General features: G+C 39.1%; 1 protein-coding gene across 2 annotated transcripts in view; it reads right to left on the bottom strand.

The window, feature by feature from the left end:
• Positions 15,954-18,422, bottom strand: part of ME2 (malic enzyme 2) — a 56,375-nt gene continuing 53,906 nt past the window's right edge. For both annotated transcript variants that reach the window (XM_021093285.1, XM_021093292.1), the window contains exon 16: positions 15,954-16,807. In XM_021093285.1, the coding sequence (XP_020948944.1) occupies positions 16,640-16,807 (168 nt within the window). In that variant the 3' untranslated portion in view covers positions 15,954-16,639. The remainder of the gene's footprint in view (positions 16,808-18,422) is intronic.

The raw sequence follows: 18,422 nt of genomic DNA, 5'->3' as shown, positions 1-18,422 counted from the left end.
GACATCTCTGTAAGGATGCAGGTTTGATCCCTGACCTGGCTCGGGGAGTTAAGGATCCATCATTGCCATAAGCTGCAGTGTAGGTCAAAGACGAAGCTCAGATGGTGTAGCTGTGGCTGTGGCATAGCCTGCAGCTGCAGCTCCAATTCAGCCTCTGACCTGGGAATTTGTATATGCTCAGGTTCAGCTGTAAAAAGAAAAAAAGAAAAGACACTTGATATGATTTCAGTCTTCTTAAGTTTAGTGAGACTTGTTTCAAAGTGGCCTAGCATGTCAACCATACTGGAGAACATTCCATGTGTGTTTGTAAAGAATGTGTCTTTTGCTACTTTGGGGTGGAATGTTTTATATATACATATATATATGTGTGTGTGTGTGTGTGTGTGTGTGTATACATATATATATAATTAATCTGACCTAAAGCATCATTTAAGGCCAGAGTTTCCTTATTGATTTTCTGTCTAGATAATCTGTTCACTGGTGTAAATGGGGTGTTAAAGTCCCCTGCTCTTATTTTGTTACTGTTAACTTCTCCCTTTATGGCTATATGTATGTAGGTGGTTTTATGTTGTATACATATAAATTTATGATTGTTATATCTTCTTTTTGAATTGATGCCTTGATCATTATGTAATTCCTTCTTTGTCTCTTATAACTGCTTTTGTTTTATAATCTGTTATGTCTGATATAAATATTGCTATCCCAGCTTTCTTTTTGTTTTTGTTTGCATGGAATACTTTTTCCATTCCCTCATTTTCAGTCTTCGTGTGTCTTAAGATCTGAAGTGAGTCTCATGTAGATAGCATGTATATGGATCCTGTTTTAGTATCCATTCAGCCACTCTGTGTCTTTTGATTAGAGCATATGGTCCATTTATATTTAAAGTAATTATTGATGACTAGGTACTTATTGTCTTTTCTTAATTGTTTGGTGTTAGTTTTTGTAGTTCTCTTTTGTTCTTTTCTTCTTTCACTCTCTTCCCTTGCTATTTGGTGACTCTCTTTATTGTTATGTTTAGATTCCTGAAACTTTTTGGTATGGATCTTTTTTTTGGCTATATTCGCAGCATGTGGAAGTTTCTGGGCCAGGGATCAAACCTGCACCACAGCAGCGACCTGAGCAGCTGCAGTGACAATGCTTGGATCATTAACCTCCTGAGCTACAAGGGAACTCCTATTATAGATTTTTGGGTTGTGGTTACCATAATGTTTAGATGTAGATGCAGATGATTATTTTAAATTGCTGATCTCTTACATCCAAATGCATTTTAACTGCCTTGTTCTCCACATTTACTGCTTTTGGCATCATATTTTACATGTTTTTGTTTTGTGTATCTCTTAACTGCTTATTAAGGATTTAAAAGATTTTACTTGTAAGCTTTCTACTAACTTTTAAAGTGGTTGATCTACTGCCTTTATTGTATATTTGCCTTTTTAGGGAGATTTTTTTCCTTTCATAATTTCCATGTTTCTAGTTGTGTCCTTTCATTTTCTGTTTAGAAAAGCCTCTTTAACATTTCTTGTAATTCTGGTTTTGTGTTGATCTTTCCTTCAAATCTGAATGAATGCCTTGCCAGGTAGAGTATTCTTGGCTGTATGTTTTTTCCTTTCATCGCTTTAAATATAATGTGCTACTCCCTTGTGGCCTGCAGAGTTTATGCTGAAAAGTCAGTTGATAGCCTTATGAAGTTCTCTTGTATGTAACTTGTTGTTTTTAACATTTTCCCTTCATCTTTAATTTTTGCCATTTTAGTTACATGTGTCTTGATGTGGTCCTCTTGGGCTGATTCTTTTTGGGACTCTGTGCTTCCTGGGCCTGGATATCTGTTTTCTTCCCCAGGTTCAGGAATTTTTCAGCTAATGTGTCTTCAAACATGTTCTCTGTCTTTCTCTTCTCCTTCTGGGACACCTACAATGTGAATGTTAGTATGTTTGATGTTGTCTCATTTTGTTGTTGCTTTTGGTTTCTGTTTGTAACAGTCTCTTTTCCATCATCCTGACTCTTTGCAATAATAGCAGAAATGCAGAGTTTTGGTTAGTTTAGGAGGCTTCATTTGCTGGTGTTGAAGATTAAGAATTTTGGTGGTTTTTCCTTCAAGTGACTCATCTAAAATGTGAGAAAGCTGGTTTGCCAGATTACCTAAATCTGGAGGGGACATAGTTTCCCATTCTTGGTCCTTTTTGCTAAAGGGAAAGGTTCTGGTTCAGTCCTTTAGTAAGCGTAGGGTTAAGAGCTACTCCAGGTGGAAACAGCATTTGAAGTATGACCAGGATTTTCTATCTCTCTCTTTTTTTTTTTTTTTTTTTTTGCCACCCCACGACATATGGAGTTCCAGGGCCAGGGATCAGATCCAAGCTTCAGTGTGACCCATGCTGAAGCTGTGGCAATGCTGGATCCTTAAGCCACTGTGCCGAGCTGGGGATCAAACATGCATCCCAGCACTCCACAGACACTGCTGATCCCATTGCACCACAGCAGGAACTCCCAGAATTTTCTTTAAAAAAAAAAATGAAATCAGTTGTGATGGTCATGAACAGATTCATCAGATTTTATGTGCAAGCCCAAATTTTGTTCCACTCAACAGGCTTTGGAAAGTCCTGGGAATTGCTTAATGAAGTCACCTAGCAATTGCTTTAGCCTGATCATATAGGTTAGTAGGCTGGTTTCCCAGTTTTAGTTCTAAAGACCTATCAAGATTTTCCCAGGTAGTGGTTTTCATCCAGTGCTGGGCCCAACCTTCACTGACAAGCACATGAACCAGCTGATATGTCAGAGAGCCCAGGTTGATAAGTTTGAATGACTATATTAAATTCCTTATCAAATCTGTAAGAATCTTTGGTTACTTTTGAAAAATCTTTTTTTTTTTTTTTTTTTTTTTTGGTCTTTTTGCCTTTTCTAGGGCCGCTTCCGCGGCATATGGAGATTCCCAGGCTAGGGGTCTAATCAGAGCCATAGCCACCAGCCTATGCCAGAGCCACAGCAACACGGGATCCCAGCTGTGTCTGCAACCTACACCACAGCTCACGGCAAAGCCGGATCCTTAACCCACTGAGCAAGGCCAGGGATCGAACCCGCAACCTCATGGTTCCTAGTCAGATACGTTTCCTCTGTGCCATGATGGGAATTACTGGGAAAATCTTTGATTATGGCTTGCAGTTCAGCTTTAGTCCAGGGAATATAAGAAATTAAGAGTTTAGCTCCCGGATCCCCAGAAGAATTAATTTTAAAGAGACAGGATCTGACAACTTTGGAGGAAAAGGGAGTGGAGTTATAAAGGGGGACGTTTGGCAAGAGTACTAGTATGTGTGTGTGTTGGGGGGGTTGTGGGTATAGAGGAAGTGTAGGTGGTATAGAAAGGAAGAAGAAAGAAGGCACCAAAGGCTCTGCCTGAAAAAAGTCAAGAAGGAAGAGCCTGAGGTTTTAGGAGCCATTTTCTCTCTTTCTTTAATCATTTGTTTCAGCTAATCTTTAAATCTTTTTTCTGTAGAAAGTCAATTTTAGATTCCTGGTAATGTTGGGAAGCCTCAAAATACCAATCAAAAATGAGCATTCCACTCAGTTCTGGAAACTTTGGAGCTATTGTAGTTCAGTTTAATTTGAAGCAAATTAAGTTTGGGGATTTCATAAGTTCCCTCTATGTCTATTAATAGTCTAAATTACCTTTGGTCAGGTCAGTCCATTTATTTAGAAATACACATTAGGCGGGACCACAGTTTTTACACATAAAATCACGGAGTTCCCATTGTGGCTCAGCGGTAACGAACCTGACTAGTATCCATGAGGACAATCGTTCGATCCCTGGCCTCGCTCAGTGGGTTAAGGACCTGGCGTTTCGGCAAGCTGTGGTGAGGTCACAGATGCACCTCAGATTGCAGGTTGCTGTGGCTGTGGTGTAGGCCAGAAGCTGAAGCTCCGATTTGACCTCTAGCCCCAGGAATTTCCATATGCCCTGGGTATGGCCCTAAAAAGACTAAATAAATAAATAAATAAATAAAATTATTTTAAAAATATAAAATCACACATCCAAAAGAATAAAATACCTAGGAGTAAACCTACCTAAAGAAACAAAAGACCTATACTCTGAAAACTACAAGCCACTGATGAAAGAAATCAAAGATGACACAAATAGATGGAAAGATATACCATGCTCCTGGATTGGAAGAGTTAGTACGATCAAAATGACTATACTACCTAAGGCAATCTACAGATTTAATGCAATTCCTATCAAATTACCAAGGACATTTTTCACAGAACTTGAATAAAATATTTTAAAGTTTGTTTGGAAGCACAAACGACCCAGAATAGCCAAAGACATCCTGAAAAAGAAAAATGGAGCTGGAGGAATCAGGCTCCCTGGCTTCAGACTATACTACAAAGCAACAGTCATCAAAACTGCATGGTACTGGCACAAAGACAGACATATAGATCAGTGGAACAGGATAGAAAGCCCAGAATTAAACCCACGCACCTACAGCCAACTAATCTATGACAAAGGAGGCAAGAATATACAATGGAGAAAGGACAGCTTGTTCAATAAGTGGTGCTGGAAAAACTGGATAGCCACATGGAAAAGAATGAAATTAGAACACTTCCTAACACCATACACAAAAATAAACTCAAAATGGATTAAAGACCTAGATATAAGACCAGACACTATCAAACTCCTAGAGGAAAACGTAGGCCAAACACTCTCTGATATAAATGACAGCAACATCTTCTCAGGTCCATCTATCAGAGTATTGACAGTAAAAAGAAAAATAAACAAATGGGGTCTAATAAAACTTAAAAGTTTCTGCACAGCAAAGGAAACCCTAAACAACACAAAAAGACAACCCACAGAATGGGAGAAAATTTTTGCAAGTGAATCAACTGACAAGGGATTAATCTCCAAAATTTATAAGCCTATCAAAAAATGGGCAGAAGATCTAAACAGACAATTCTCCAAAGACATACATATGGCCAAGAAACACATGAAAAGATGTTCAACATCACTCATTATTAGAGAAAAGCAAATCAAAACCACTCTGAGGTACCACCTTACACCAGCCAGAATGGCCATCATCCAAAAGTCTACAAACAAGAAGTGCTGGAGAGAGTGTGGAGAAAAAGGAACCCTAGTACACTGTTGGTGGGATTGTAAATTGGTGCAACCACTGTGGAAAGCAGAATGGAGATTCCTCAGAAAACTAAACATAGAACTACCATTTGATCCAGCAATCCCACTCCTGGACATCTATCCAGAGAAGACCACAACTCGCAAAGACACATGTACTCCAATGTTCATTTCAGCACTATCTACAACAGCCAAGACATGGAAACAACCTAAATGTCCATCGACAGAGGAGTAGATGAAGAAGAGGTGGTACATATACGCAATGGAATATTACTCAGCCATTAAAAAGAACGAAATACCAGCATTTTTTGCAACATGGATGGACCTAGAAACTATCATGCTAAGTGAAGTCAGCCATACAATGAGACACCAACATCAAATGCTTTCACTGACATGTGGAATCTGAAAAAAGGACAGACTGAACTTCTTTGCAGAACAGATGCTGACTCACAGACATTGAAAAACTTACGGTCTCTGGAGGAGACCGTTTGGGGGAGTGGGGTGATGCGCCTGGGCTGTGGGATGGAAATCCTGTGAAATCAGATTGTTATGATCATCATACATCTACAGATGTGATAAATTCATTTGAGTAATAGAAAAAATGGAAAAAAATAAAATAATGAAAAAAAAATAAAATCAGCTGCAATATCTTTGGGAGGCATACCCTCAAAATATTTAAATAACTTGGATCCTGTTTCTTAGAGGTATTTCTCTGGAGTAAAAGAACATTCTTTTTCAAAGAGTTCAATCAGCTTACAGCATAAATATTTCAGTTCAAACACCTTGTAAGCTAATCCCAGCCAGTTCTAAGGTGACAGCGTGGTCCTGGAACAGCCAGGCCAATGGCTTTTTCAGCCACTTTCCAGAGATCAGGAATGGGCTGAAGGCTGAAAATCCAGCACAGTTTCCTAAAGGAATGGGCCAAGAGTGTCTCAGCCAGCTCTGATTAAAACAGTCTCATTTCAAAATCAGAACAAGGCCTTAACCAGAAGATAAAGGAGTTCCCATCAGCGCAGTGATTAACGAATCCAACTAAGAACCATGAGGTTGCAGGTTGGATCCCTGCCCTTGCTCAGTGGATTAAGGATCTGGCATTGCTGTGAGCTGTGGTGTAGGTCGCAGACGTGGCTCAGATCCCACGTTGCTGTGGCTCTGGTGTAGGCTGGGGGCTATAGCTCCGATTGGACCCCTAGCCTGGGGACCTCCATATGCCATGGGAGCGGCCCTAGAAAGGGCCAAAAAAAAAAAAAAAAAAAAAAAAAAACCCAGAAGATAAAACCTGAAAAGGGATCCCAAATAAAAGCTGGGAGCCTCAGATGTAAAAAGGGGAAGGATGTGCCTTCAAACCCCAGGATCAGTGAGCACAATGGGCTCAGTGGGGGGTACTGTACCTGCTTCCTCACTAGCTCTGGAGCCTTCGGGGATCTTTCTGGTCCCTGTACAGGCCACCACAGTGTTGACCTGAAATGAATAGCCAGATATTTCTCCAGCAAAGATGGGTTTACTCAGGATCAGCAGAGACTTGCAATTTCAGGTCTGCAACCACAGTGAGCCATATACAAGTCCCCACATAGAAAGGGAAGAAGAGCCGTTTTATAGAAAAAAGAAGGAAGCTAAGAAGCCTGTAGTCTACAAGGTCCATGGCTTTTCATTGCCTGAGTCCTTGTCAGGAGAGAAGAGGTACCTTTCTCCTTACTGGACTCTTCTATCATCATAGAGTATAAGAACTCCCCTTTCTGGTTTTCCAACTCCACTTAATTAAGGTTTCTGTTTATTAGTTTTTTACAAAACTAATAGTCTTGGCTGAGAATACACTATAGGCAGTAAGGGTGGGAGACCAGTTAGGAAGGCATTGCAAATAACCCAGATGAATGTGATCATGGCTGTCAGGAGAGATGATGGAAGAAGTGGTCAGGTTCTGAATATATACAAGATAGAGCCAACAGGAACTGCTGATGAATTTGATGTGAGGTTTGAAAGAGGTGGAGCCAGGGGATGACTCCAAGGTTTTTGGCCTGAGGCATTTATGTAAAAAGAGACACTGGGAGGAGAAGGTTTGGGGGGAGGAAGAACAGAAGTTCTCTTCTAGATGTTAGCTTTCAGATGTTTATTAAATACCCCAGTGGAGATGGTGAGCAAGGTGGTAGGATATGAAAGTCTGGCATTCAGGGTAAGGCCCAGACTAGGTACATATCTACTGGGGAATCATCAGCCTAATTAATAGTTTCAGAAACAGAAGGTCAAAAGAGTGAGTGTAAATAGAAAAGTAATCCAAAGGCGGATCACTCCCACAGTGTTAGAGGAGGAGGTTATCAGCAAAGAAGAATTGAGAGAGGAAGACAGAGCAGTGAGGTTGACTTGGATGCCAAGAGTTGGGATTATTTTAAAAGGAGGAGGGATCTTTAGAGGAAAAAAAAAAAAGCCTGATTCCAGAGTTGGGAAAAGGAAAGTATAAGATGAGCTTGGAACAGCTTGCTGTATCAGAAAATAAGAAAATACTCAAATAATTGTGGGACACAAAAGGACACAGGAGCCAGGTCAAAGAGGCTCCCCCTGGTCAAATCGTAGACCATCTGAGCATCAAAATAAATGATAGCAATGGATTATAACCCATGGAATAAAATAAGAACCCATGAGTCCTTATCAGGATAAATAAATGAACAAAATATTGGAAAAGAAGGAAAAGTTCTTCCTTAAAATGTCAACTAATAAATATAGAAAAAATTATAGAGTTATAAAGTCATCAATGGATGCTAAAACTTGGTGAAAATTTGATAAGGAAGAGATTACTTACATAGTCTCAGAACATCTCCCTACAGCTTACCTATTTACAAAGGAAAAGTAACTTTAGAGTTGGAGAAGTAATATTAGATTAGATAATAGTATTGGGTCACCATTAAATTTTCTGGTTTGGTAATGAGAGCTACTGTGATAATGTAAGAGAATATTACTGGTCTTATAAAATGCACACAGAAATACTTAGGAGTAAAGGAGCAGCGTGTTTGCAATGTATTCTTAGGTCATTCAGAAAAGTAAGGTTTATATAGTGAGAAAGAGAGAATGATGGAACAAATGGAGCCAAATATAAACAATTGGTGAATCTGGGTAAAGGCACTTGGAGTGCTTTGTACCGTTCTTGCGCCTTTTCTGTAAGTTTGAAATTGTATCTACATAAAAAATAATAACTTAAGAAGGGAGTGATCAACTGTGACAAATGATGCTTATGGATCTAGTAAAATAAAAATTTGACCTTTGAATTTGGCAACATGTAGGTTTCCATGGAGGCTGGGTGTGAGGGCCTGAATGGAGTGGTTCAAGAGGGAGCAGAAGGAAGAGTAGAAGTCAAGAAGTAGAGAGGAAATACTGATGCCCTTTTGAGGAGTTTTGGGTTAAAGAGTCCTGACTTGGGGCAATAGTGGGAGGAGAAGAGGAGTCACAAGTCCACCAGCCCCGGTCCCATGACAATGATCCAATAGAGGGAAAATTGACAGTGCAGAGAAGGGAGAGTTGATGAGCAAGGCCCTTATGTGGGTGAGGGGAAGTGTACCTGATGCCCAAGAGAAGAGCTGGTCCTGGTTGACAGGAGTGAGGCTGGTTCTTAGGCGGAGGTACGGGTGTAGATAGCCACTGCCCTCCATCCAAAGGCCACCAGGAGCACGCCTGTAATTGTGACCAAGTGGGATTTATCACAGTAAGAGAGAGCACACAAACGGGGAACCCAGGGGTGTCAGTGGGAGTGTGTTAGAAAGCACCTGTTGTGAGATTTGGGTTTGGGGGGGGTAATTTTGCAGAGGCCCAGTAGAAGCCAGGGTTCGCCCTGGATTGGATGCTCTCAGGAAGTGGGGTCGAATCTCTGATTGGTTTTCTCAGTCCATCTTTTCTATAGGGAAATGCAGACTAGAGTGAGGCTGAAACTATAACTGATAAAGTCATGTAATCAAGCATATTAGCCAGGATGGAGGGAGGGGGTCGTTTCTGTGGTGTGGACCGTGCTCAGGTTTTCCTGATCCATTGGGGCCAGTGTGGCCTTGTCTGAGGCTGACATTCAACAGGAGACCAGGGGCTGAGGCCCAGCTGTGAGTTCCTGGTATCAAGCCAGCTCCTGGAAGTGAGAGGCTAGGGATATGGGAGGAAGGAGAGCTCTCTTCTGATCACCCTGTTACTCTGTGAAATAGGAAGCCTGGCTGCCTTGAGAGTGAGGGTGCGGGAGAACACAGGGAGGGCATCAGTCACTGGGCGGGAAAGCCCAGGCACATTGGGGGTGTCTTAAAGTCAGTGGTTCTGACTGAGTGAGACAGCAGGACTGTGATTTTCTGTGGCCGTGTTGTGCTGCATGGGCTGTGCTCAGAGGAGATGGAGGGTATAGTTTAAACAGGATGAGAGTTTTATTGAAACAGAAGTGAGACAAAATAAAGCTCTGAATTGTGGCTCTGCCAATTTTTAGTAGCTACATGACCCTAAGGGTTCTTCGCCTCAGATCTTCCATCTGTAAAAACAGGGGAAATTTGGGGGGAGGATACCTACACCTCATGGGGGCTGTTGTGAAGTTTAAGTGAGCAAATAGGTATTAGCTACCTACAACAGGGCCTGGCTGGAAGGAAGCATTCAGTATGAGCAATTAAATACCATTTTCTCCCCTTTATCGCAAAATACTTTAGTATTCTAACTTTAGGGTCTTAGATTGTGTCTGTGGTGGGGTGAAGAGGTGAGAAATAATTCCTTTACTGCTGGGATTAAACTCAAAGGAGAAAAAGGGAGTAGGAAGCCAAACAGAAGGAAATGGAAAGATGGGGAGCATGATTAGCTCCACATGTGAATTTGTTTTGTTTTGTCTTTTTTTGTCTTTTTAGGGCCACACCCGTGGCATATGGAGGTTCCTGGCTAGGGTCAAATCGGAGCTGTAGCTGCTGGCCTACACCACAGCCTGCATGTGAATTTAATAGCATATTCTTATGGGATCAAGTATTCTGGACTCTGTGTGTGTGTGTGTGTGAGAGAGAGAGAGGGAGAGAGAGGGAGAGAGAGAGAAAGTTTAAGATAATACCAACTTTTGAAGGTGCTCTCTATATAATACAGCAGCCCTTAAAAACAAGGTCATAACACATTTTTGATGCATGGGAAAAATTTATTAAGAAAATACACACATAGTAGAGGTTGAGATTAACATATACACACTACTGTATATAAAATACATAACCAACAAGGACCTGCTGTATAGCACAGGTAACTAACTATACCCAATATTTTTAATAGCCTATAAAGGAAAAGAATCTGAAAAAGAGTATGTGGGTATAAGAATATATATGTGTGAGTGTGTGTATATACATATATATGAATGACTTAATCACTGTGCTGTACACCAGAAACGTAACACAACATTGTAAATAAACTATACTTTAATTAAAAAAATACACATCTCTTTAGAATTTATATATCACAAATGAGAAAAAAATGGTTCAGCTCATTAGGAAGTTTTTAGACTGACTCCTAGAACCATCTGGAGGAGTCAGTCTCCCATAATGCACTCTATACAATGCATTCCCCTTAAACGATTATTCCCATAAACTATTACCACAAGACTACTTACTCCATCTCTTTATCTTAATTACAAAGGTGAGAAGGGCTTAGCAATGACTTTTGCTATGCATGGCTTCCTTCAAGATAATAGTGAATGTTTGGGATGTTATCAAAGGAAACACAGTACCAATTGCAAAAACATGGTTTGAATTTCAGTAATTTTCAAGATCATTAGGCCAAGTACAGGCAGTATTAGGCAGAAATTTTACTTTGTCAAATATTTAGCTAAAATAGGTCTCAGAAATTCTTTATTCTACACATTTTCTATGACTACCTTCTGTTCCTTTTTGTTTTGTTTTGTTTGCTTTTTAGGGCTGCACTCACGGCATATGGAAGTTCCCAGGCTAGGGGTCGAATTGGAGCTGTAGCTGCCATCCTACACCACAGCCACAGCAACTCTGGATCTGAGCCAAGTCTGTGATCTACACCACAGCTTATGGCAGAGCTGGATTCTTAACCCACTGAGCAGGGCCAGGGATCTAACCCAGATTCTCATAGATCCTAATTGGGCTTGTTAACCACTGAGCCATGAAGGGAACTCCTACCTTCCATTCTTTTTAATGGAAGAAGTTATAGATATGCACATAACACAATAGACATCATTTAAAATGTATTTTACAATTCAATTTATATTGACATTGGCCTCTGTCAAGATACAAAGTGCCAAGGCACTATTGAAACTAATTTTCACAGAGCGATCACAGTTGGTGGTTTGGTGAAGATTTACCATATCAAAAGATTTTAGTGAGCTGGAAATTTTGGTGTGATTTATCAGATTCAAAATCAAATCTTTTGTGTTTACATCCGGTACTTAAAATGCTTAAGACTGACACATAGGTTTATATTGTGTTTCAGTTATAAGTGGGAATAACGTAAAAATCAAATGAATTGGTAAAGTGCATTCAAAAGGACTGAAGATTAACCTTATAAGAATGGGTAAAATTTTTTCATCTGAAAAAACAATTCTTGAAGATAAGGTATTTAAGATCCAGATAAAATCACCTGTCACAGAGGCCCTTCTTCCCCAAGAAGCTCTGAGAGGGGACACAGCTCTGTTTCTCATCAGCAGAGAACTTGGGTGAATCTTTTAACCTCTCTGTGCATTTGTGTCCTCTGTAAAGAGGCACAGTGACAGAAAGTGATGTTGAGGATTAAATATGCTGACACATGTAAGATGCTTAGAACAGTGCCCAGCACAGAGTAGGTGCTGTATAAAATTTAGTTTATCATTATTCGCTAACTGAACATACCTACCATGTTAGTGATAATTCATTGACTGTGTTGGAACCAACTATCTGCTAGAATATACACTTATAATTAGGAAAATAAGAGGGGGACAGTTTTCCTAGAACAAAAGAGGACATAATGAAAACTGAGGAATATATAAATTTCCGCTTCCTCTTAAAACTTAAAAGTTTGCAGAACATAGGAGTAAGTTCCCAAAGAGCAAAGGGGGCAGGTAAGTTTTTATTTTGGGAAAAACAAGATTCATTAAATAGCCATATGAAAGAGTCAGTTTATTGGCAAAAAGCTGTTACACAGATACAAAGCATCCAAGTCGTTTGACTTAATTTGTGTATTTTATACAACTGTGCATACATTTCCAGACCCTGACTTTTCTGAGAGACACTTTTTTCCTTATCTAAGTAAGGAAAATAAAGTCCAGTCACTGGTTTATCTGAATAACTCCTGGCAAGGATTAAGGGAATTAGGACATGTCCTAATTTATAAAATTTTGAATGAAGTATGGAGCTTTTTCTCTGCTTATATTAAAACATCTTGATTTTAGATGAGAGGTATGTTTTCTGTAGTCAAATTATCTTGAATATTTTAAATATTACGTAGGTTACTTTATTTAGCTTGTCTGTGGAGGATTTAACATTTAGATATACATCAGAATGCAAATCATAAATTGGTTGAGAGCCAAGGTAGATAATGAATATCTCTGCCTGTACCTGTCTTGGGTAGAAATACGATCTCGGTGCTTTTCTTTAGGATGGTCCTGTTAAATGGAATTCTGATAGAGAGATTCAAGCTTCATATTAATGTTCTCAAGTGTTAATGTATGCACAACCGAGCTGATTCTATTTCAGTGAACTCGGCAGAACCCTGGAGCTGTTGTAAGTTTGAAAATGTTATTTTTGAGGGATACTGAATGGGCTTGAGAAAAGCAACAGGCACATTCGGATGCAGTATATTTTCTAAGGCAAGACTTTTCCAGCTCCCCTACTATCCGCTTTGGGCTTTCTCAGTTATCTGAGAGTAAATAATGCTCCACACCCCTTAATAGTTATTATGCTTTGCTCTTAATTCATTAGCAACTCCTTTGCAAAGGAGAATGCAGAATCTCTCTTCTCTAGAGGCTAATTTAGAGAAAGAAGAGGCAAAGGATGGGGTTAGTCCTATCATAAGACACCTAATAATAGAGAACAGATATCCATCTCATAGCTAATTTTTTATAAATGAAAACTGGTTGCTAGGTTTTACTTAACAAGTACATTAAAAAATCTAATTTAGAATTTAGCAGTATTCTAGTTACGTATTTTCAGAAAAGTTGTTTAAAAGTTCTGTGTTTTTGTTCTCATAAACATCCTATACAAGTTACATGTAACAAAAATAGATGAAATAGGAGTTCCCGTTGTGGCACAGTGGAAACGAATCCGACTAGGAACCATGAGGTTTGTGGGTTCAATCCCTGGCCTCGCTCAGTGGGTTAAGGATCCAGCGTTGCCATGAGCTGTGGTATAGGTTGGCAGCTGTAGCTCAGATTAGACCCCTTGCCTGGGGTCTAATCCATATGCTGTGAGTGTGGCCCTGAAAAAAGCAAAAAAAAAGAAAAGAAACAAATTCCATGTTAAGAACTTGGCTTCAGTTATCTTTTTCATAGAGAGAGAGTGTATACTATCTGAGCACTAGACTTAAATGCACACCACACTTAGTGCGCTGGAGCAGAGCCCCTCAGTGCATGCATCCTTTGAACCAGCAGCACAGGCATCAGAAATGCAGACTCTTGGGCCCCACGCAGACCCACTGCATCAGCAGGAAGAATCGGTCAGCTCTCAAAATGGTCTGAATGTCCACTTGAGGGCAGTGACTGGGAGGGCAGAAGTATGTGCATCAGAATCTCCTGGGGACCCCTGAAAATACATCTGCCACCGCCCTGCTCCTGGCTGTCCCGGGGACCTGCAAGGAGGGGGCAGAGGCATCTGCATTTTAAAGCTTCACAGTGATTTGGTGGCATCTTCCTAGTTAAGAATCCATCCCTTTAAAAGATTTTAACCAAAATCTTTAACACTTTCTGCATTATAGTCAATAAACCTCACCCTCACTAGTTATCCAGTTTGTTTCACAGTACAAGTGGTGGTCTCAGATTAGAAAAACATTTTCACTTTTCCCTAAGTAATTTGACAGACTAATACACAGAATTTCTTCTCTCTGCAAAAGAATGAAAATGACTGTCCATTGCTATTTTTCAAAAGTAATTACCTTCTGGCTAGGTAAAATTTTGCATAGGAGGTCCAATTGTTGTAGTTTCTTTTCCAATTTGCTGCCATTATACCACCCCTCCCACCATACTGACAGTTCTTGGTAAAATACTGGTTAGGAAATAACACATAATGAGAACAGGTAGCTCTCAAATAACATATATATATATGTTATTTCTTATTTAAATGGCTATATGTCATTTAGTCCTGCTTTTTTCCTTAAAATATTATTTCCATGAATACTGTATTTGACATATTTAGTAAGCAAACATCTTAGTAAAATTAATTCTGTATTTTCCTGCCTTCAATAAGCATTACGTGAAAAATAGGTTTGTAATTATTATATTTGCAATGTTAAAATCAAGATTGAAAAGACTTTTTGTGGATGATTTTGTTTTGACAAAATGAACATGAAAAACATCAACTTTCACTTTTAATTGAAAGAAACAAATTGTGACCTGACTGCTTATTTTACAAAACAGATTGATGTAACAGACCTCTGACTTTACTCATCTGTTAAGTGGATTTATTAACCAACTGCATTTTGCTATAGTCTGAATAGCAGTGCTGTTTTTAACATTCTCAAAACACTGAATTATATTAAAAATTATGACTCAGTCTCTACCTATAGATAAAAGGAAAGATGAACATAAAATGAAGCCCTTTCATCCCTCTGCAGAATGTCAAATTTAACATATCAAGGACTGTGGAGGGAAGTATCAAATAATGGGCATGCTGATATGTAGCTATAATTTTTTGTGGTAAATATTCTAGAATGGGCATTTAAAAAAAAAATTTTTTTTTTTTTTTTTGTGGTCTTTTACAGGGCCACATCTGCAGCATATGGAGATTTCCAGGCTAGAGGTGTAACTGGAGCTGTAGCCGCCGGCCTATGCCACAGCCACAGCAACGCCAGATCCTTAACCCACTGAGTAAGGTCAGGGGTCGAACCCACAACCTCATGGTTCCTAGTTGGATTTGTTAACCACTGAGCCACGACGGGAACTCCCTTCAAATTTTTGTTTGTTCCCCCAAAGCAACTGTGTTAGGCTCAGGTGTAGTAATACTGCTTCTCAAAAATGTGTTTGAATTTTCCCTTTGCACTCTCCAACATGTAAGCCACATAAGAAAAGTGGTCTCACTGTCTCACTAGCCAGTTATTACTCATTTACTGGGATTAAAAATAACATTTACTGGTCTGAACACTTTATTCATTCGCACTTAGCTCTCAATTAATTTTGGTTGTTTCAAAAAATTAAATGTATTTACTAATGATATTCAAAGCAATATATAAACATTCCAAAATTATCTCAGGAGTTCCCTTGTGGCTCAACGGTAATGAACCCGACTGACATCCTTGAGGATGTGGGTTCAATCCCTGGCCTCACTCAGTGGGTTAAGTATCTGGCATTGCCGTTGAGCTGTGGTGTAGGTTGTAGACGTGGCTTGGGTCCTATGTTCCTGTGGCTCTGGCATAGGCCAGCAGCTGCAACTCCTATTCAACCCCTAGCCTGGGAACTTCCATTATGCCACAGGTATGGTCCTAAAAAAAAAAAAAATCCTCAAGTAATGAAGAGCATCACTACTGGAATAGGATGTATCAGATGTGAAACATTATGACTCATTTGTTAAAAGTCACACATCAAAATCATAATTACACATTAGGTATCCTATACCTTCTTACTCATAATCATCTAGAAGAAAATGAAAATACCTGCTTTTCATAATAAGCAAACCTAAATTTCTAGTTGGGCAATAAAATTGCATAATTGAAGCAATTAAATTTAAGATATTACCTTTATTTAAAAAGTTACACTGTGATTTTTATACACTGTTGAAAACAATGACTAGTTGGTCTAAAGGCATCAGTAGTTCCCATTTCTCTCAACATTACAGTTAAGCCTCAGTTTAATTCCAGAAAAGAAATAATAGATTTTTCTTATTTTTCCAGATCTGTTTACTGGAAAGCAATTTCAGAGCATGAAGATAAATGAAGCAGAAATAAAAGGACATTTTTAGATACTGATAATTTATCTGTAGAATTTGGTTGAATTTATTAGCTTCTCAAAATTCTATATTCATATCCACAGAAGTATTAATTTCTATCTTAGCCCTAAAAAAATTGGGTGAGAGATTATTAGGTATAATAGTAAATACTTTGGCAAGGGTGAACAAGAGCACAAGACATTCATAAGTACATTTTTAATATCTCTTTGATGTGGTGTAATCTACAAATCAGACTGAGAGCATTATGGTCACTTGATTGCAGGTTGCACGTGGGGATTAACAATGCAGTTAACACATCTGCCCTGTACAGAACGGCAGATTCATGGGGAAATATAAGCAAAGTGGTGAGGGAGAATAACATACACAAAAAACATGAATTTGAGAAGATTCTCTCTTTGTCTAGAAAAGGAGGAGTTCCCTGAAGCAGGGAAGGCATTTATTTATCAGTGGTGTGCTTTTATTCCGTTATCTGGGGAGGGTGAGATGCAGACTCTGGCCATTCATACACATCTGGCAGCAGGGAATCATATTCACTTCGCCATATTCTTTCTCTAATGTATCTGGCCTTGTCCTCAGGTTCTGGGTATCGGAAAGCCATTTTATTAGCATATAGGTATTCTGTAACCTGAAAAACATAAGATGACTATGTAGGCTCTGAATAGTAAATTAAATATTTAAATATTTAAAACACAATGAATTTAGAAGTACAGCATTTGTTTTTCAGAATGAATAATAACATTACTTTGACTCACTTCAAAACATTCATAAAGATAAAATAAAAAACCTGCAATCTCACCATAAGTTCAGTATCTTTTAAAGTGACTTTAAAGTTACCCTTGACCCCAAGAATTATCAGCATTTCCTTAATACATAAATCCAAGAACTTTCAACTGTGTATTGGTCCAGCAGACCTATTTGGGAAGCCTGCCCTGCCTGTGTCCTTCCCCACAGCCCTGATGAGACTGTGTGTAGGAGACTCGACTTCCTGGTCAGAGCTGACTGAACTAGGGTAGAAACCTAACCCAAAGTGAGCCAGATGTTTTTGCTCTAGAATTTGGATTAAGAGATGTAGAAATTATTATAAATCAGGTGTTGGACCCCAGAACTCTAAGGTCAAGAAAAGTTAGGGTTAGAACTTGTACACGGCAACTCACCATCATCACTGAGTGCCAGGCATGTTCAATGTGCTCTATGTGGGTATCTTAATCATCCCATGAACTCTATGAGCTAGGTACTGTTGTTATTCTCATTTTATATATGAGAAACCAAAGTTTGAGGAGGTTAAATAACTTGCCCAAGATATTTAAAGTAAGAACTCTGTTTCAAACCCAAAGCATTCTAATTCTAGATCCCAGGCCCCAAAGAGTTGAAGCTAGATTACCTTCCGCCTAAACTGGTTTGAATGAATTTCTGATCTTTGTACCACGTCACACCAATGACTGGGGGTGAAGGTAAGCCCTTTGTGCCTGGGTTTTGATGTAAAATGAGGTAGTATGAAAAGCATCCTCACAGGGTAACACAGTGTCTGTCATACTAAGTTCTCAAGTTATGGTTTAATGTTTTTTAAGTTTTATTAAAGTATAGCTAATTTACAAGGTTGTGATAATTTTTGCTATACAACAAAATTACCCAGTCATGCATATACACATATCCAGTTATGGTTTAATTTAAACTTTTAAAAAATGTAGTGACACATGGTAAAAAAAATTTCAAACAATTATGTCTTTTTCCTCCTCCTCCAATTCCCATTCCAAATGGTGATTATTGTTAAAGTTTATTTCAATTTTCTAAAAGAAAAAATTAAGGAAAAATGATGTTTAATCTTTGGTCTCAGGATCTCAATCTCACTGTATTTTGTGATGGAAAATGTGTTTGTTTCACTTGATCCTTGAACAACACAGGCCCAACTGTGCAGGTCCACTTATACGTTAATTTCTTTCACTAAATATGTCCTATACATAATTCCCCAGTTGAATCTGTGGATGGGGAACCTTGGAAATGGAAGGCTAACAGTAAAGTTGTAAAGTTACATGTAGATTTTTGACTGTGCAGAGGGTCAGCTGCTAACTTCTGCACTGTTCAAGGGTCAACGGTATTATCTAGTCTGTTGTAGGAAACATATCTGTACCCACAGGAGAGACTGGGGCAAGGCCTGAAGTCAGAGTGAGCTCTCCTTGGTTGTGGAGGCATGTGGTAGGTGACCAGTGGCTACAAGGAGATGCTTAGTGCCCTGGGTAGTG

The sequence above is a fragment of the Sus scrofa genome, chromosome 1 (assembly GCF_000003025.6).
Source record: "Sus scrofa isolate TJ Tabasco breed Duroc chromosome 1, Sscrofa11.1, whole genome shotgun sequence".
Taxonomy (NCBI): domain Eukaryota; kingdom Metazoa; phylum Chordata; class Mammalia; order Artiodactyla; family Suidae; genus Sus; species Sus scrofa.
The sequence above is the reverse complement of the archived record's forward strand: the minus strand, read 5'-3'. Positions and strand labels throughout refer to the sequence as shown.